Genomic DNA, 14540 nt, shown 5'->3' with positions numbered 1-14540 from the left:
CACAATCAACATATTACTCTCCTGAAATACTTTGTGCTGCTGTGATTAGGCCTATGGTATTATGTTACTCCTACCCCAACTTCACTTAACATACAAGAACAAGCAGATAGTTATTTCTATTCCCGTATCATCATTACGCTATTCTTCCCATAAGCTACACTAATGTCCTTAAATACTCTGTGCTGCATTGCCGACGCATCAAGAAACCTAAGGGGACGCAGTACTAAGCCAGCCCCTTTGTTCTCAGCATCCCAGCATTGGGTCATGGGATGGACGTACAACTATAATTCAATGATATGGAAAATATTTAAAACGCAGACAGAATCCCAGCGGAGACGCTGCCAGGAATTCTAGCACTCACCAGCGTCCTGGAGCCCAGGCTGGAGCTTCTCAGAGTCTCCAGTTCTTCCGTCATCTTGGATGCCAAGGCCTGCAGATAACCCCGGGCGTCCTTCTCGTCGCTTACCCTGGAAAATAAAGAGCCACATATACTTAGGGATTGTGCGGGGAACACAATAGTAATCCCAAATCTTATAAGAGCCATGATAGTTTTTATGAAAACCAGACAAGGAGAAGTTAGCTACTTCCTGTGATAAGTGCAGGAAGCAGTGCGCCCTCTCCTGGAGGTGGACGGAACATAAAAGGTCGCCTACCACTGGATGATCTCCGCAATCTGAGCTTCCCAGTGAGCCACCGATTCCTTCTTGGTTGTCAGGTCTTGTAGCTCGTCCTCCATTTGTCTGTTCTGTGCAGTTAGCTTATCCACAAAGGAGCAAAGCTGGAAAAATTACAGCAAAACAGAGTTAGCGGAAGTGTCACCGGTATAGGAGCCTGAGAAGATGACTGAATTCAGGGGGCAGATATCCTCAGTGCAAATGGATGAGAAAATCCCCTAACAAGGGTTTTCCCTCCATGACAATAAACAGATCATGGGATGTCCTGTTGCTGGAAACCCCATTGGTTTGGGTCTTGTTACACTGCCTAACATGGGGCTGTGCAAGGACGCAAGCAAGCGCCAATGAGGGATATGCATGAACTATCACTGTGCTGTATCGTATCACTATCAGCTGGACATCCCAAGATGTGCGGTCAATAATGATAAATTTTTACCGCTTGCAGAAAAGATGCTATTAGCCAACAAGTGGGCATTTTCTCTCTCCTCAGCTGACCACTGACACTTTTACACAGACGATTATCAGCCAAAGGAACGTTTCTACCTGCCAATAATCAGCCTGTATAAATGGGGCTTTACTTATAATCTATGGTAGAACATAGCGGTATTTATTTAATATCCCTGCAGTGCCCCCACAGGAGAAATGAAGGATTACACACCACCCATTTAAACCAATGAGCTTATCTGTGTAATGCACCCATATGCTGGGTCCTCCAAAGGATTTGCAGCTTTGTAGCTGCCCTCCATCTGGTTAATAGACATGGTCCTGAGTAAGGACTCCTACCACCTCTATTAACCCTAACATAATGGAAAACCTTTAGGTTGACTTACTCTCTCGTTCTCTGTAGAAAACTTCTTGTTCTCTTCCAGAAGAATGGTTCGTTCTCTTTCATATTTTTCCTTCACTGTACCGACAGCTTCTTCCATCTCGGTTTGCCTGGGAAACAGAGAAGAGCGTTCTTATATGGATAGGTGGCAAAGGTCATCAAGTTTCTGCAAAACGGGCCCAACCATAGACAATTAAAGAGGTTATACAAAAACATGGCCACTTTTCCCCCTCTCGTCTCCAGTTTGGAACGCAGTTCCATTGAAGTAAATGGAGCTTAATTGCAAACCACACCTGAACTGGAGACAAGAGAGGAGGAAAATTGGCCACGTTTTTGTAGCGCTGGATAAACCCTTTAATAACTGCTGGCTGACCCCTCTGGTGACATGCATTTTTGGCCAGGATCAGTGGTCTCCTACTTGTACCACTCTGTTGCAAAACTGCAACTAAGGGCATGCTGGGAGTTGTAGTTCTGCAACATTTGTATAACCACTGGCCATTGATCTATGTGATGTGTTACTCCTAAGAAGCAGCAGACATCACCCTTACTAATGGGCACATTTAGACCAGGTTGGTATTTTAAAAATATATAAAAGCAAGCATGTAATAAATTCTACTAAGTGACATCAGCAGACCACAGTGGCATAGTACACAGCATGATCGTGCATCCGGCAAGGTCTCACCTCTCCCGTTTCGCTTTCTCCAGCTTATCCTTCAACATGAGAATCTCCTTCTGCAGGGCGAGCTGCTGACTCTCAGAGTCGTGGATCGCCTTCTTTATGTTCTTTATCTCTAATGAGTGTGAGGTCTCTCGCCGTAACAACTCTTCCTCGTAATACAAGATCTTCTTCTCCAGCTCGGTTTTCACTTTGGACAGCTCCTGCTGGTGCTCCAGCGTGACTCCCGGTGTGCGACCACCCTGCTTCAACTAAACACAAGAGATCGGCTTCTATAGCAAAACCCAGGGTGTGTATCACAAATCACAATGTATCACATGCACTGACAATTGTATTCAATCCTCAAAGGCACCGCTGACCATACAAATCAATGCAACTGAAGAGTTAGGTGAAGACACGGCCAATAGCTCATGGTGATGCATCATCCATAGTGATGTCACTGCTGCGATTGCCCAGTGTGTTCATATTACAGCAATATACTGCATGGATTATAAGAGCATCTTAAAGGGAAACATTAGAATCACTTAAAGGGGTTATTCAGCGTTAAACATAGCTGCTTTCTTCCAGAGACAGCACGACTGTTGTCTCCAGTTCAGGAGCTGAAGCCTAGTTTCTTACGTCATCCTTAGTGCAGTTTTTGGGGATTCACTCCAGCACTCATCACTGCAGATTGCTGGATGAATATTCATTAGAAGAGACGGCGCGGCCGGGGTTATTCAACCCCCAGCACACCAAGCTGTCGCATTAGCAAATGAATGAAACTACAAAGGCCCCATAATCGCGGATGAAGCTAAAAAACTTGCTATAACGCACAAGGCGATAAACATATTAGAAGGTTAGATGCTTCTTCCCCTTTAAGACAGAAATAGGGCTGGTACCTTCAGAGCCTCCAGTTCACCTTCCAGCTGTTTGGAAAAGTTGTCACTGTGTTCCCGCAATTTGCGCTCCTTCGAGGCCTCGGCACTGGCATCTTCAAGTTGTACTTCCAGCTGCCAATAAAATTACATGAAAATTACTTGATGCCTCATTCTTTTCTACTATAAACACAGACAATATATGAGCTAGTGGGCCCGACCACTGAGTTGAATTTCATGGGCAATGCAGTACAACCCATTGACGTGAATGGGTTTGTGTTGCGGTATCAGAGAAGTACTAGATCAGGAATGGCTTTGTTCTAGAATACAGTGTGGACCCCAGCACCCTCAAAGCTTATGGTAAGACTATAAAACTATTCACCTCTTTCCTGGCCTTCTCAGACTTGCGCAGTTCCTGGCGCATGGAGTCCAGTTTCTGCATGACGACTTCCAGTTCCTCCTCCTTGTCCCGCAGCTGTCGGGTAAGCTTCTGTTTCTGGGAGCGGAGGTTGGCCATCTCGTCGTTGAGCTCGGAGAACTCTTGCAGGGCGAACTTCCTCTGCTGGTGTGCGTCCTTCAGCTCCTTGGTCTGACACTTCAGCCTCTCCTGGGCTTCAGCGTGTTGCTGTAAATGGAGAAGAATAGACTGTAAATCCCTATATAATACTGCATTGCATTCCTTTCCTTTGGTGATATGGTCACATCTAGAACATTATCTGGAAGAGGACGTGTATTGTCATGTGATACATATGAACTAAGACATAGCTATGGCAATCACAAAAGATCCTCCATGCTTTACACTGCTGGCGTGATTCAATGTGCTGCCTATGTGATGTAGACTTCCGGCACAGGGTCAGGTCAGGCAGCAACATACCAGGATATGTGACTGTATCATATAGGAAGATTCCAGTTACCGGGCCCAGCATTGTAAAACAATGTATTACGCCAAGCTCAGAGAACAAAGACGTCGACTCGTAAAGTTAGACAATGGGTGCATATTTGTGGTTAGACGGATAAACACAAGTCAGTGTTTTCTGGTTGCTGCAAATTTGTCATCAAACAGGTTCACGTCAAAACCAGGGCTTCTACATCCTGCTATGAACAAGGTAACCTAGCAGACCGTCAACCCCCTCCTCAAAACAGCCCTAGTGCTTTATAGGCTCCAACACCAAAAGGGGGAGCTCTCTCTATTGCGGCTTATCCATGAATCCTGCATTCTGATTTTCGTCATTTTATGGTGTTCACTTTACTGCAATTCTACTATTAAATTCACAAATCTATTTATACAGACAGAACCCGGGGAAACTAACGCCATTCTCTGAGGCCTCTAAATCTGGGAATGTTGATGACTTACAGTAGTGTTTTCCAGGAGACGTTTAAAGAAATATTGCTCAATAGGTTTCACCTTTTCCTCCCGCACAGGCACATGACAGGCCTGGAGGACAGATGTGAGGCTTACGCAAGGCTGGCCGCCTCTGGAGGAAGAAATCCTCTCTGCCAATAACCGGCAATACATTATGGCTTTGGTGGTATAGCTAACTGTATAGACAAATCAGCTGAATATTCATGTATTCTGTATGGAGGAAAACGGGATATGACCGCTGCCAGACCTCAGAAACACAAAGGACTTCATCTTGGGAGCATACATATTAGATGATCAGCTGATCCTGCAGAAACTGGCAGGTTCAGCTCACTGTACACTACTCTGTATGGTCAATGTTACACAGCCAATCATTCCAATAATCCAGCAGTGTCAGGCAGGGATGTTATGCACACATGGACTCGCGTCATCACCTTCTGCAGATCGTCCCTCTCCTGTTTCAAGGTCCGCTGCTGTCTCTCCAGGCTTTTGATCTTGTTTGCAAAATCTTCTACTTGCTGCCGTAAAGTAACGGCGTCTTCCAGCTGACGCTCTATCCGATTTGAATCTTAAAATAAATACATTTTACAATGGAATAAGACTGATTTGTTATGTGTAGGAGATTAAACGGTCACATGATCATCGCTGGGTAACGGGGGTACCTGATATCTTATTCTTTAAGCGCTCGATTTCATCATTCAGTTTCCGTATTTCCTTGTCGCGGTTTAGGGTTCCCATTGGTCGGCTGGAGCCCTGGAGGGACTGGACTGTCTGTGTGGATTCTGAAAGGTGAAACATAATGTGTAAGTGTCGACTCTAAAATCTTCTGACATGTTGACCTGACCCAGTCTCATTCCTGAGAACCAATATGATCATAAGTTACAGCTGGGTGAAATACGTGGCCTTGCTCTTACCTACGTGGCCAGCTGCCTGATCAGACTGGTTACAGGAGTCAGGCTGTACAGAGGCTCAGAAGCTAAGACTATTGTCTCTCTGAGCTCAGGAGCACTGAGATTACAACAGGAACCTTTACTTCTGGTGCTAGAGGAGTCTCAGTGTCTGGCTGCACTTAAACTATATGCTGACCGGTTACGGCAGTAACCCCCCCCATCAGGGCATACGCTTCAACCTGTGGCTCTTCAGTTTTCGTAAAACTACAACTCCCATCATGCCCCACATTGCAGATTTGCTATTATGGGACACTGCCCCCCATCCTGGGGCTCTCCAGCTGTTACAGAACGATACTTGTTCACAGGTTGTGTGCGGTATTGTAGCCCGACCATTTAATATAGATGAGTAGCAATACCAGACAACCCATAGCTGAAATCCTTTTAAAGGACTACGAAGGAGGACAGTGTTGTCCTGGGATACACTTAAAAGATGACTTTCCTGAAGATCTCTACTATGACACTCACCCTGCAGCTTCCTATTGAGCTCCAGCTTCTCTTGCTCCAGCCTTCGTATCCTGCGCTCATAGGCATCGATCTGCAGGCTGTTCTCCAGGCCGCGCTGCACGTCTTCGTCTTTGGTCACGGCGTTTGTGTGGATGATGTCCTTTATGGAGCCTCGGTCAGAAAAACAGCTGCAAGACACAAAAGTGATTGGACCAGGATAATAGGAAGCATGTGACAGTCTGCAAAGCAACATCCAAATTACCACCATGATTCTGCCTTGGGGGTAACAGTGTCTTACAATCAGTGCGCCCCCTTATGATCACGTTTAGGAGCTGATGAATGTAGATATCCCTCATAAGCACGTTTTACCTGTCAGTTGTGTATGTGAATCCAACGAAAGGTAGGTGAAACCCTGAAAATCCACTGTGTGTACTCGGGGGGACCATTTCCTGTAAAGAATAAAGTACATAAGTATAAGAACATCTACATTGTCTAAGGTTGTGTGGAATCCACCATAGGCTGTAGCTCTGTCCCCCCACTGTGCTTTACATTGCAGCTGTGCCTGACTGGCTGCTGCGTATAAGCTCACCTGAAATATAGAGAATTGGAAGAAGACTTCTACTACAGAAGTGATTATAACTATAAATAATAAAAAGAGTATATTTCTGCACTCTCTCTAGCCTGTTCTCCAAGATCAGTAAAGTGGTTCAACATTAGCATAATAAGGCTAGGTCACACTGTAATAATATATGAATAGCCCTGTAGGGTTAAAGTGTCACTGCCCTTTAAAAATTATTTTTTTTGGCAGAAATCAATAGTACAGGCAGTTTTAAGAAACTTTGTACTTGGGTTTATTAGCCGAAAAATGTATTCTTATCATGAAAAAGCAGTTTGAAGCTCTCCTCTCTGTCTTCATGGTTCTCTTATGGAGAGGGGAGGGGTTGAGGGAGATGAGGCACCAAAACAGGACAACAAAGAGTTAAAGTGACTCTGTACCCACAATCTGACCCCCCCCCCCAAACCACTTGTACCTTCAGATAGCTGCTTTTAATCCAAAATCTGTCCTGCGGTCTGTTCGGCAGGTGATGCAGTTTTTGTCCTATAAAAATACTTTTGAACTTTTAAAATATCTGTGCCCTAACTTTGCACCACCCCTCCGTCCCTCCTCATCATTAGGAATGCTCCAGGCCGATTGCCTCCTATTCCCCACCTGTGGCAGCACAGTACATGGGCTGGCTGCATTCCTAATGAAGAAGAGGGTGGGTAGGAGGGACGGAGGGGTGGTGCAAAGTTAGGGCACAGATACTTACGTTTGGCACGGGCTGCAAGTTTAAAAGTGTTTTTTTAGGAAAATAACTGCATCACCTGCTGAACGACCCGCAGGATAGACCTTGGATTAAAAGCAGCTATCTGAAGGTACAAGTGGTTGGGGGGGGGGTGTCAGATTGTGGGTACAGAGTCGCTTTAATTTACAGCTACATCACTGGGCTATCTCCTCTGAAGTCAGCAGTGACCTCTAAATACAGGCTTTCATAGAGCTCCCACTGTGCAATTCTTTGTCCTCCCCCCACCCCTCTCAATAGAACAGACAGGGGCACGTCTGATGTAAAAGAATCGAGATTTCCTGACGGGGGAACCTGGGGAACGTCTTTTTGAATGCAGATAATGGCATATTTACCTAATAAACCCAATTACAAAGTTTCTTAAAATCACCTGGACTATTGATTTCTGCAAAAAAATAAAAAATGTAATACAACATTGGCCCTTTAGCTGTTATAAAACTACAATTCTCATCATTCCTGGAAAGTCAAAGCTGGACAACACCTGTTAGATGGGTCCTATAACCTCATCACAATAAGGGAAGAGGAGAACCACTTTAAACCCATATCACATTGACATCTCGCTTACGGGATTCCGGAGGATGTCGTCATCCACATCAAAGTTGGACGTGTCGGAAGGACTGCTGACGTCAGGGATGTAAGGAGCCTCCATGTTCCGGATATTCTCCCAGTCGATCCCTTCAAAAAATTGGTGCGTCTTAAAGTCGTCTATTCCGTTCTGTCCCAGTCTGCGCTCTCGGCTGCAGATCAACCTCTGGATCAGATCCTTGGCGATTTCTGACACATCAGCGATGTGAGACGGGAACTGGAATCTCTCCTGGAAAAGGAAAAGGGGGATCACGGAGGATGTCCTGAACGTTAGGTGTACAGGGATGAAGGTGTCACATTGTGAGACCGCAAGTAGATACCGGAATAATGAACATGTAAAACTATTTATACAACCACATATAGTTAGCCCTCATTCACACATTCAGTGATTTTTCTGTGACTAGTTTGCATAGATTAGATCTGTGTTTTTTTGCGGATGTAACCGATGTCACATCCTTGACGGCCGTAAAAAATACTGATCCCAGACTTCGGTTAGTAATTCGTACTGCAATCACAATACGAACTAGGACATGTCCTTTTTCTTTTATGGAACAGATTACGGACTTGAACTGTGTGAAAAGCCCATTATAAATCAATGTGCTCTAAATTAAACAGAGATTACGGATGCGTAATTATGGACAACTTTACGGGACGTGTGAATAAGGCCCAAGTAGTGTAAATTATAGGCACCACATAGTGATACTCTGTTAGCTAGCACAGTGATAGTCAGGACAGGGTGAGCGGGCGCCACAGACACTGTATTTACAGGGGGTTGGAGCGCTGCCATGACTCGCAGGAAGCCGCCATTTATTAGATCACAGCAGCTTCATCACAGACACACTGAATTAATCATCCATTTAGGATAATATAATACAGACTAGTAAAATCTAGCAGGAGGTCGGCTACACAGAATACTGTAAGTGAGATAAGCCAGAAAACAGGCTGGTCACTGCCAGATAGTGAAGTCAGGGCCTAAAATTGATGAATTTTCATTATACCTCCAGCTAGGAATGACACTGGAGAAGCATGCCCAAAGCACCTGCAATGCTGAATAGTAATAATAAAGCCTGGGAAACTACAACTCCCAGCAAGCCCTGGTTGCGTGTTCACAATAAGGCGCATGCTGGGTAATGAAGGCGACATAACTGGAGCAGAGGACGTGATAACAGGGATTACTGCTCACCTCATGGTTCATGATCTTTCCATAAGTCTCCACCAGAGACTCAGCATAGAAGGGGGTTTCTCCATATAACATCTCGTACATACAAACGCCCAGAGACCACCAGTCGCACTCAGGTCCGTATTTCCCCATCCCATCTTCCATAGCCTGCAAGATTTCCGGGGAGATGTAGTCGGGGGTCCCCACTGCCACAGAAGACTGCACCTGTATATGAAAGGCGAGAACAGATCATATTAAAAGGGTCTTGAATTGTAAAACCGCACACAACCTGAGGACAGGGGTAGTGCTGTAATTTCTCTAATCCTGGATAATCCCTTTAAAGCAGTGTTTCCCAACCGGGGTGCTGGAAGAACCAGCCAGGGGTGCCGAGATCACAATGGGAATTGTCACTGTGACTTTAAGCATGGGGGCATTATTATTGCATGGGGGCACATCTGGGGGCATTACTATTGTATGGGGGTACACAGCTAAGGGCATTATTATGAGGACACAGCATATGAGGACACAGCATATGAGGACACAGCATATGAGGACACAGCATATGAGGACACAGCATATGAGGACACAGCAGGGGATCCTACATACAGGGGGCATCCCACATTTCTACTCGCTTTACTGCAAATAACACCAAACTGCACAGTTACTATGGGAGCCTATAGGAGGGAGAAAGGAAAGGAAGTTGCTAGAAATGTGCGGAGCCTAAGATGTTTGTCCCGCAGGTTCGGAAGAGATGAAACGTAGCTGGAAGAAATCATGGTGGTCTGGTCCGGATGGATAGGAAAAGGGAAAGTAAGGCCTCAGATCAAAGAAGACGTCACCTGTGAGTCACTGAATGACGGTTTTCTTATTTTGTAGAACATTATTTAGTAGGGGTGCCCCGAGTAATTTTTTATTTCCAAGGGGTGCCCCGAGGTGGAAAAGGTCGGGAAGCAGTGCTTTAAAGCGTCACTGTCACTTCAGAAAACTTTTGACATGTCATACAGACATGTCAAAAGTTTTGATCGGTAAGGGTCTAAACACTCAAACCTGGACCAATCAAAACTTTTGGCACGTCGAAAGTTTTCTGAACTGTCAGTGACGCTTTAAAGGGGTATTTCCACCTGATGGTATATGGTACTTACCGTGCCATCATCATTCATCTTTAAACATGACCCAAAGTCTGCTAGGCGAATATGGCCGTTCATGTCCAGGAGGATGTTATCAGGCTTGATATCCCTGGGGACAGAAGAGAGACAGCATAAGGATGATATGTCCTACCAGTTTCTACTGACAGGTCCTCTGGTCCACAGGTACCAAAACTGCAGCTGCTGCAGAACTACAATCCCCATCACTAAAAGCTTTGGCAGTCCAGTTATGATGGGAAATGTAGTTGTGCAGCAGCTGGGGGTAAGATGCCTGTGTACTGGTCCCACTGCTGTGTGTACTGCTGTCATAAAGCTGCCGTTGTTAGGGTACTGTCCCTTTAGGCAGAATAAAACAACCGTGTAAAACTGCACAGAAAGCGTTAAAGCGGCCTGAGGAATGCGGTCAGTGACGACGCTTGGCCGTCTACACGGCTTCTGGCATTGCAAAATAAAAACAGGCGGCTAGTGCAAATATTGACTGAGAGGTCTACAAGAAGATTTTCCGGAATAAGTAGCCGCGTGGGCGGAGAGAAGGAGACGGCGGAGTAATGCATCACTGAAGATCCCCGCACAGTACAGGGGCCCGGAGGTCACTGTCCACAGCCTATACAGCTCAGGGTACAGACACAGCCTCCGCATCCCTTACTGGCTCTGACCTCACACTGAGCCCTGCCGCTGTGATAGGAAGCCTATAAATACACTAAAGGGTGAGGGGGCAGCAGGAAGATGAGCAAGCATAATACAGCAGAAGAATGCAACCCTCCCCAGGAGCTAATAAACCCATAACTGTGCTGAGCAAAGAGTCATGGGGGGAGGACGACGGCTATAAAAGCTGATTCACAGTCCAGGGATATAAGTCACCTAACAGCATTCACAACTTGTTCAGCGTCTGCACAGGGCTTGTTCTAGTGACTTGCACCAGATAGTAATGTATGTACACAGTGACCTCACCAGCAGAATAGTGAGTGCAGCTCTGGAGTATAATACAGGATCAGTACAGGATAAGTAATGTAATGTATATACACAGTGACCCCACCAGCAGAACAATGGGTACAGCTCTGGAGTAGAGTAGCAATGTAATATATGTATATATGGACTATGCCCTGTATGCAGACCCCCTCCATACATGATCTGTGCGGTGATGATCAGAGGCGGAGATGCACATTTTCCAGTATTCTCGGTTATTCTATCGTCTTTACCTGTGCACATAATGCAGCTGATGAATGGAGTGTATAGCGAGCACCATCTCTGCCAGATAAAACTTGGCCATGTCTTCAGGGAGGCGGTCCTCAAACTTACTGAGAAGTGTTAGAAGGTCCCCTCCTACATAGTAATCCATAACTAAATACTGGGGGGGAAAAAAAAGACACAGAAAGACACATAAATACTAAGAACATAAAACAATCTAAACATTAAAAGGTCCTGTTCATGGATATTCTCATTATATTGATAGTAAGTAATGCCATCATGCTCCTATTGTTTTGGTTAAAGGGTGATAACTAGAGATGAGTGAACCTCGAGTCCATCCGAACCCGAACTTTCGGCATTTGATTAGCGGTGGCTGCTGAAGTTGGATAAAGCCCTAAGGCTATGTGGAAATCATGGATATAGTCACTGGCTGTATCCATGTTTTCCAGACAACCTTAGAGCTTTATCCAAGTTCAGCAGCCGCTGCTAATCAAACGCCGATCGTTCAGGTTCGGATGGACTCGAACACGAACCCGGTTTGCTCATCTCTAATGATAACACCTTTAAAATGGGGTAAGCAAGAATAACACAATAGTGGTCCCTGATACGATTACATACAGCAGTTAGAGCCCATAACTTCAGAATAATGAACCCCCATGACAGGGGACGCCAGCTATAGGTTTCTGCAGGTGTTGCCAAAAAACACAATTCAAGACCCCCCTTTCATTTCAGTTATAACCAGGGCAGGAGTGAGGAAACAAATTGCCTAGACCCCAGCATTTTATCAGGCTTCAACTTCAACTCAGACTACAACTAAATTGCCCCTTAGGACCAGCACACATGTAAGGAGGGCAGCTGCTATGCTACATGGCCTGATGATCACGAGGAAGCGAATGCTGATCTGTCAGCTCAGCGCTCGCTTCCCTGATCACTGCACTTTGTCATTACACACACAGACGAGTGGGAAGCAGCCAGTGGTGCCGCCCAAACGATCCATACATTGCCCAGACTACCCATTGTAGTCATTTATTACACAAAGAGACTGTTACTTCACACATAGAGATGTTTCAACATGTTGAAAGGCCACCATTAGCTGACATTGTGCATGTGGGCTGATCGTGGCCCTTTAACATGTCCTATTACATATAAATTATCGTCCTCAATGGGTGGTGATCAGCCAAGTAAAGTCGATAATCGTTTAAAGAGGGGGGGGGAAAAAAACAGGAAAAAAAGTAGGAGATCATGGGGGTCTGAGCTCTGTATCGCCAGCTGATCTCTGTATTTTTACGGCATGTAAACTGCAGCTCTATTCATTACTATGGAGCGACGGAAAGAGCCAGGTACACCGGAAGAGCCCTGTACCCTTTTCCGTCAGCTCCATATAAATGAATAGAGCCGCGGGTCACGTGCCGTACCTGTGGCTCCATTCATTACACAGAAGCCGGGGCCCAATAAAGAGATCGGCGGGGGTGGCAGAATTTGGAATACCCGCAATCGTCTACTTTTACCACATCATGTGGATAGGGGACAAGTTGTTTTTTCCTAGAATACCCCTTTAATGTAACAGGAACTTTAGCTGTTAATGTTTATTCTGTTATAGAACATGACTGCTTGTAATGGGTAATTTCTGCCTCACACACACAGCCTGCTGCAGCCACAGCACACTGAAAAACTGGGAACTGAGGACAAAGTTAACCTATTACTACTACTACTACACTACTTATGGCTCCTCCTCCTTCCTTCTCTATATTACACTGCTGCTAATATACAATCATCCAGCATCTAGGAAGAGAACAGCACAGATCCCCCCCACACACAATGGGCTCTTCCAGCTCAGAAACAAATAGCGACCATTCTACCTAACAGGGCCAGTGCTTTATTACTGATATATGGAGGAAATTAAATGTATATAAGAAAGGGTTTATATTTCTGGTTCTTATAAATGAGGGGCCTTAGATTGATAGAACAAAAAATATATGAATTTCATAAACGTTCCTCAATAATATGAAAAATCAATAATGAAATTTTGAAAGATTTATTTTAAGCCAGAGTCGGTACATTTTTTTCTGCAAGAGCAAAAAGTCAGATTCTTCTGACTCCAACCAAACATAGCTCCGACCCCCCCAGCCCCCAGTTGTACCATCTTGTTACAATGTTGCAGGTAGAATTCTCCATTCTTCCCAGTGCAGACCCACATGTAGCAACATAAAAAAAATCTGTAAGTTACCAAATAGTTTTCATCCTGGAAGGCGTAGTGTAATGTAGTGATCCACTGACAATCCCCGAAGACCAGCACGTTCCTCTCCTCCCGGAAGCAGGCCGTCTGATAGAGGAAGGAAGAGGAAGGGATGAAACACATGGTGGATATCTGTATACCATGGACTATAGACCACTGGCTGTGATACCTGGGTGGAAAGCACTAAGCCCACAGGTGACACAAAAAACCACAGCCCACAAGTTGCTGCAAAACTATAAGTCCCATCATGTTTAACTGTCCAGGCATGATGGGATTTGTAGTTTTTCAACAGCTTGAGGTCTGTGAGTTTGACACCCCTGCTTTAAAGAGTCACTGTCATATTTTTTTTCTTTGCAGAAATCAATAGTCCAGGCCATTTTAAGAAACTTTGTAATTGGGTTTATTAGCCAAATATGCCAATATCTGCATTTAAAAAGCCTTTTCCCAGGTCCTCCCCCCTCCCTCCTCTTTTCCATCCACTGCAAAAAATCAGGAAATTGTGACTTGTTGCATCAGACGTCCCCAGTCTGGTCTATAGAGAGAGGAGGGGGGGAGGAGGAAGGAGGGAGTTAGCCGGCAGCAGAAAGCTGATAACAGAGGATTACAGGCACGGAGCTGGGTGACAGCTGTAATCAGAGCTCAGAGAGGTCAGTGCTGACTGTCAGAGGAGATAAAGGGTGAGGTATTTGTAGATTAACTCTTTGTTGTCCTGTTTTGGTCTTTTATTTAGCTCTCTCCATAGGAGAACAATGAAGACAGGGGGGAGAGCTTCAAACTGCTTTTTCAAGATAAAAATGCATTTTTCGCCTAATAAACCCAATTACAAAGTTTCTTAAAATCGCCTGGACTATTGATTTCTGAAAAAAAAAAAATAAAAAATCACGACACTGACACTTTACGCTATAATACAGCCGAAAGGGGGGGTGGGGTTTACTTACCTCTGCTCTTTTGAGCATCTCCCATTTGTTGAGGATTTTCATGGCATAGATGCGCTCTGTGCTCTTCATTCGCACCACAGCGACCTGAGGAAACAAATATTACACTGAACGCTGTGCGGGAGAGGTTGTCTTCACAATAATTAGTGGCTGAGGGAAGGACAT

At 45.1% G+C, this 14540-nt stretch overlaps 1 protein-coding gene across 2 annotated transcripts in view; it reads right to left on the bottom strand.

The window, feature by feature from the left end:
• The window catches only part of CDC42BPB (CDC42 binding protein kinase beta), a 53221-nt gene that overhangs the window by 23567 nt on the left and 15114 nt on the right, over nt 1-14540 (bottom strand). For both annotated transcript variants that reach the window (XM_069950248.1, XM_069950249.1), the window contains exons 3-18: nt 14379-14462; nt 13432-13527; nt 11216-11364; nt 10014-10107; nt 8896-9096; nt 7693-7941; nt 6154-6233; nt 5806-5972; nt 5053-5172; nt 4825-4958; nt 3413-3655; nt 3055-3165; nt 2183-2427; nt 1505-1610; nt 654-778; nt 362-467 (exon numbers count right to left, since the gene is read on the bottom strand). In XM_069950248.1, the coding sequence (XP_069806349.1) occupies nt 362-467; nt 654-778; nt 1505-1610; nt 2183-2427; nt 3055-3165; nt 3413-3655; nt 4825-4958; nt 5053-5172; nt 5806-5972; nt 6154-6233; nt 7693-7941; nt 8896-9096; nt 10014-10107; nt 11216-11364; nt 13432-13527; nt 14379-14462 (2310 nt within the window). The remainder of the gene's footprint in view (nt 1-361; nt 468-653; nt 779-1504; nt 1611-2182; nt 2428-3054; nt 3166-3412; nt 3656-4824; nt 4959-5052; nt 5173-5805; nt 5973-6153; nt 6234-7692; nt 7942-8895; nt 9097-10013; nt 10108-11215; nt 11365-13431; nt 13528-14378; nt 14463-14540) is intronic.

The sequence above is a fragment of the Dendropsophus ebraccatus genome, chromosome 13 (genome assembly GCF_027789765.1).
Source record: "Dendropsophus ebraccatus isolate aDenEbr1 chromosome 13, aDenEbr1.pat, whole genome shotgun sequence".
In the NCBI taxonomy this organism is placed as follows: domain Eukaryota; kingdom Metazoa; phylum Chordata; class Amphibia; order Anura; family Hylidae; genus Dendropsophus; species Dendropsophus ebraccatus.
Note: the sequence above shows the minus strand (reverse complement) of the source record. Positions and strands in the feature narration are given on the sequence as shown.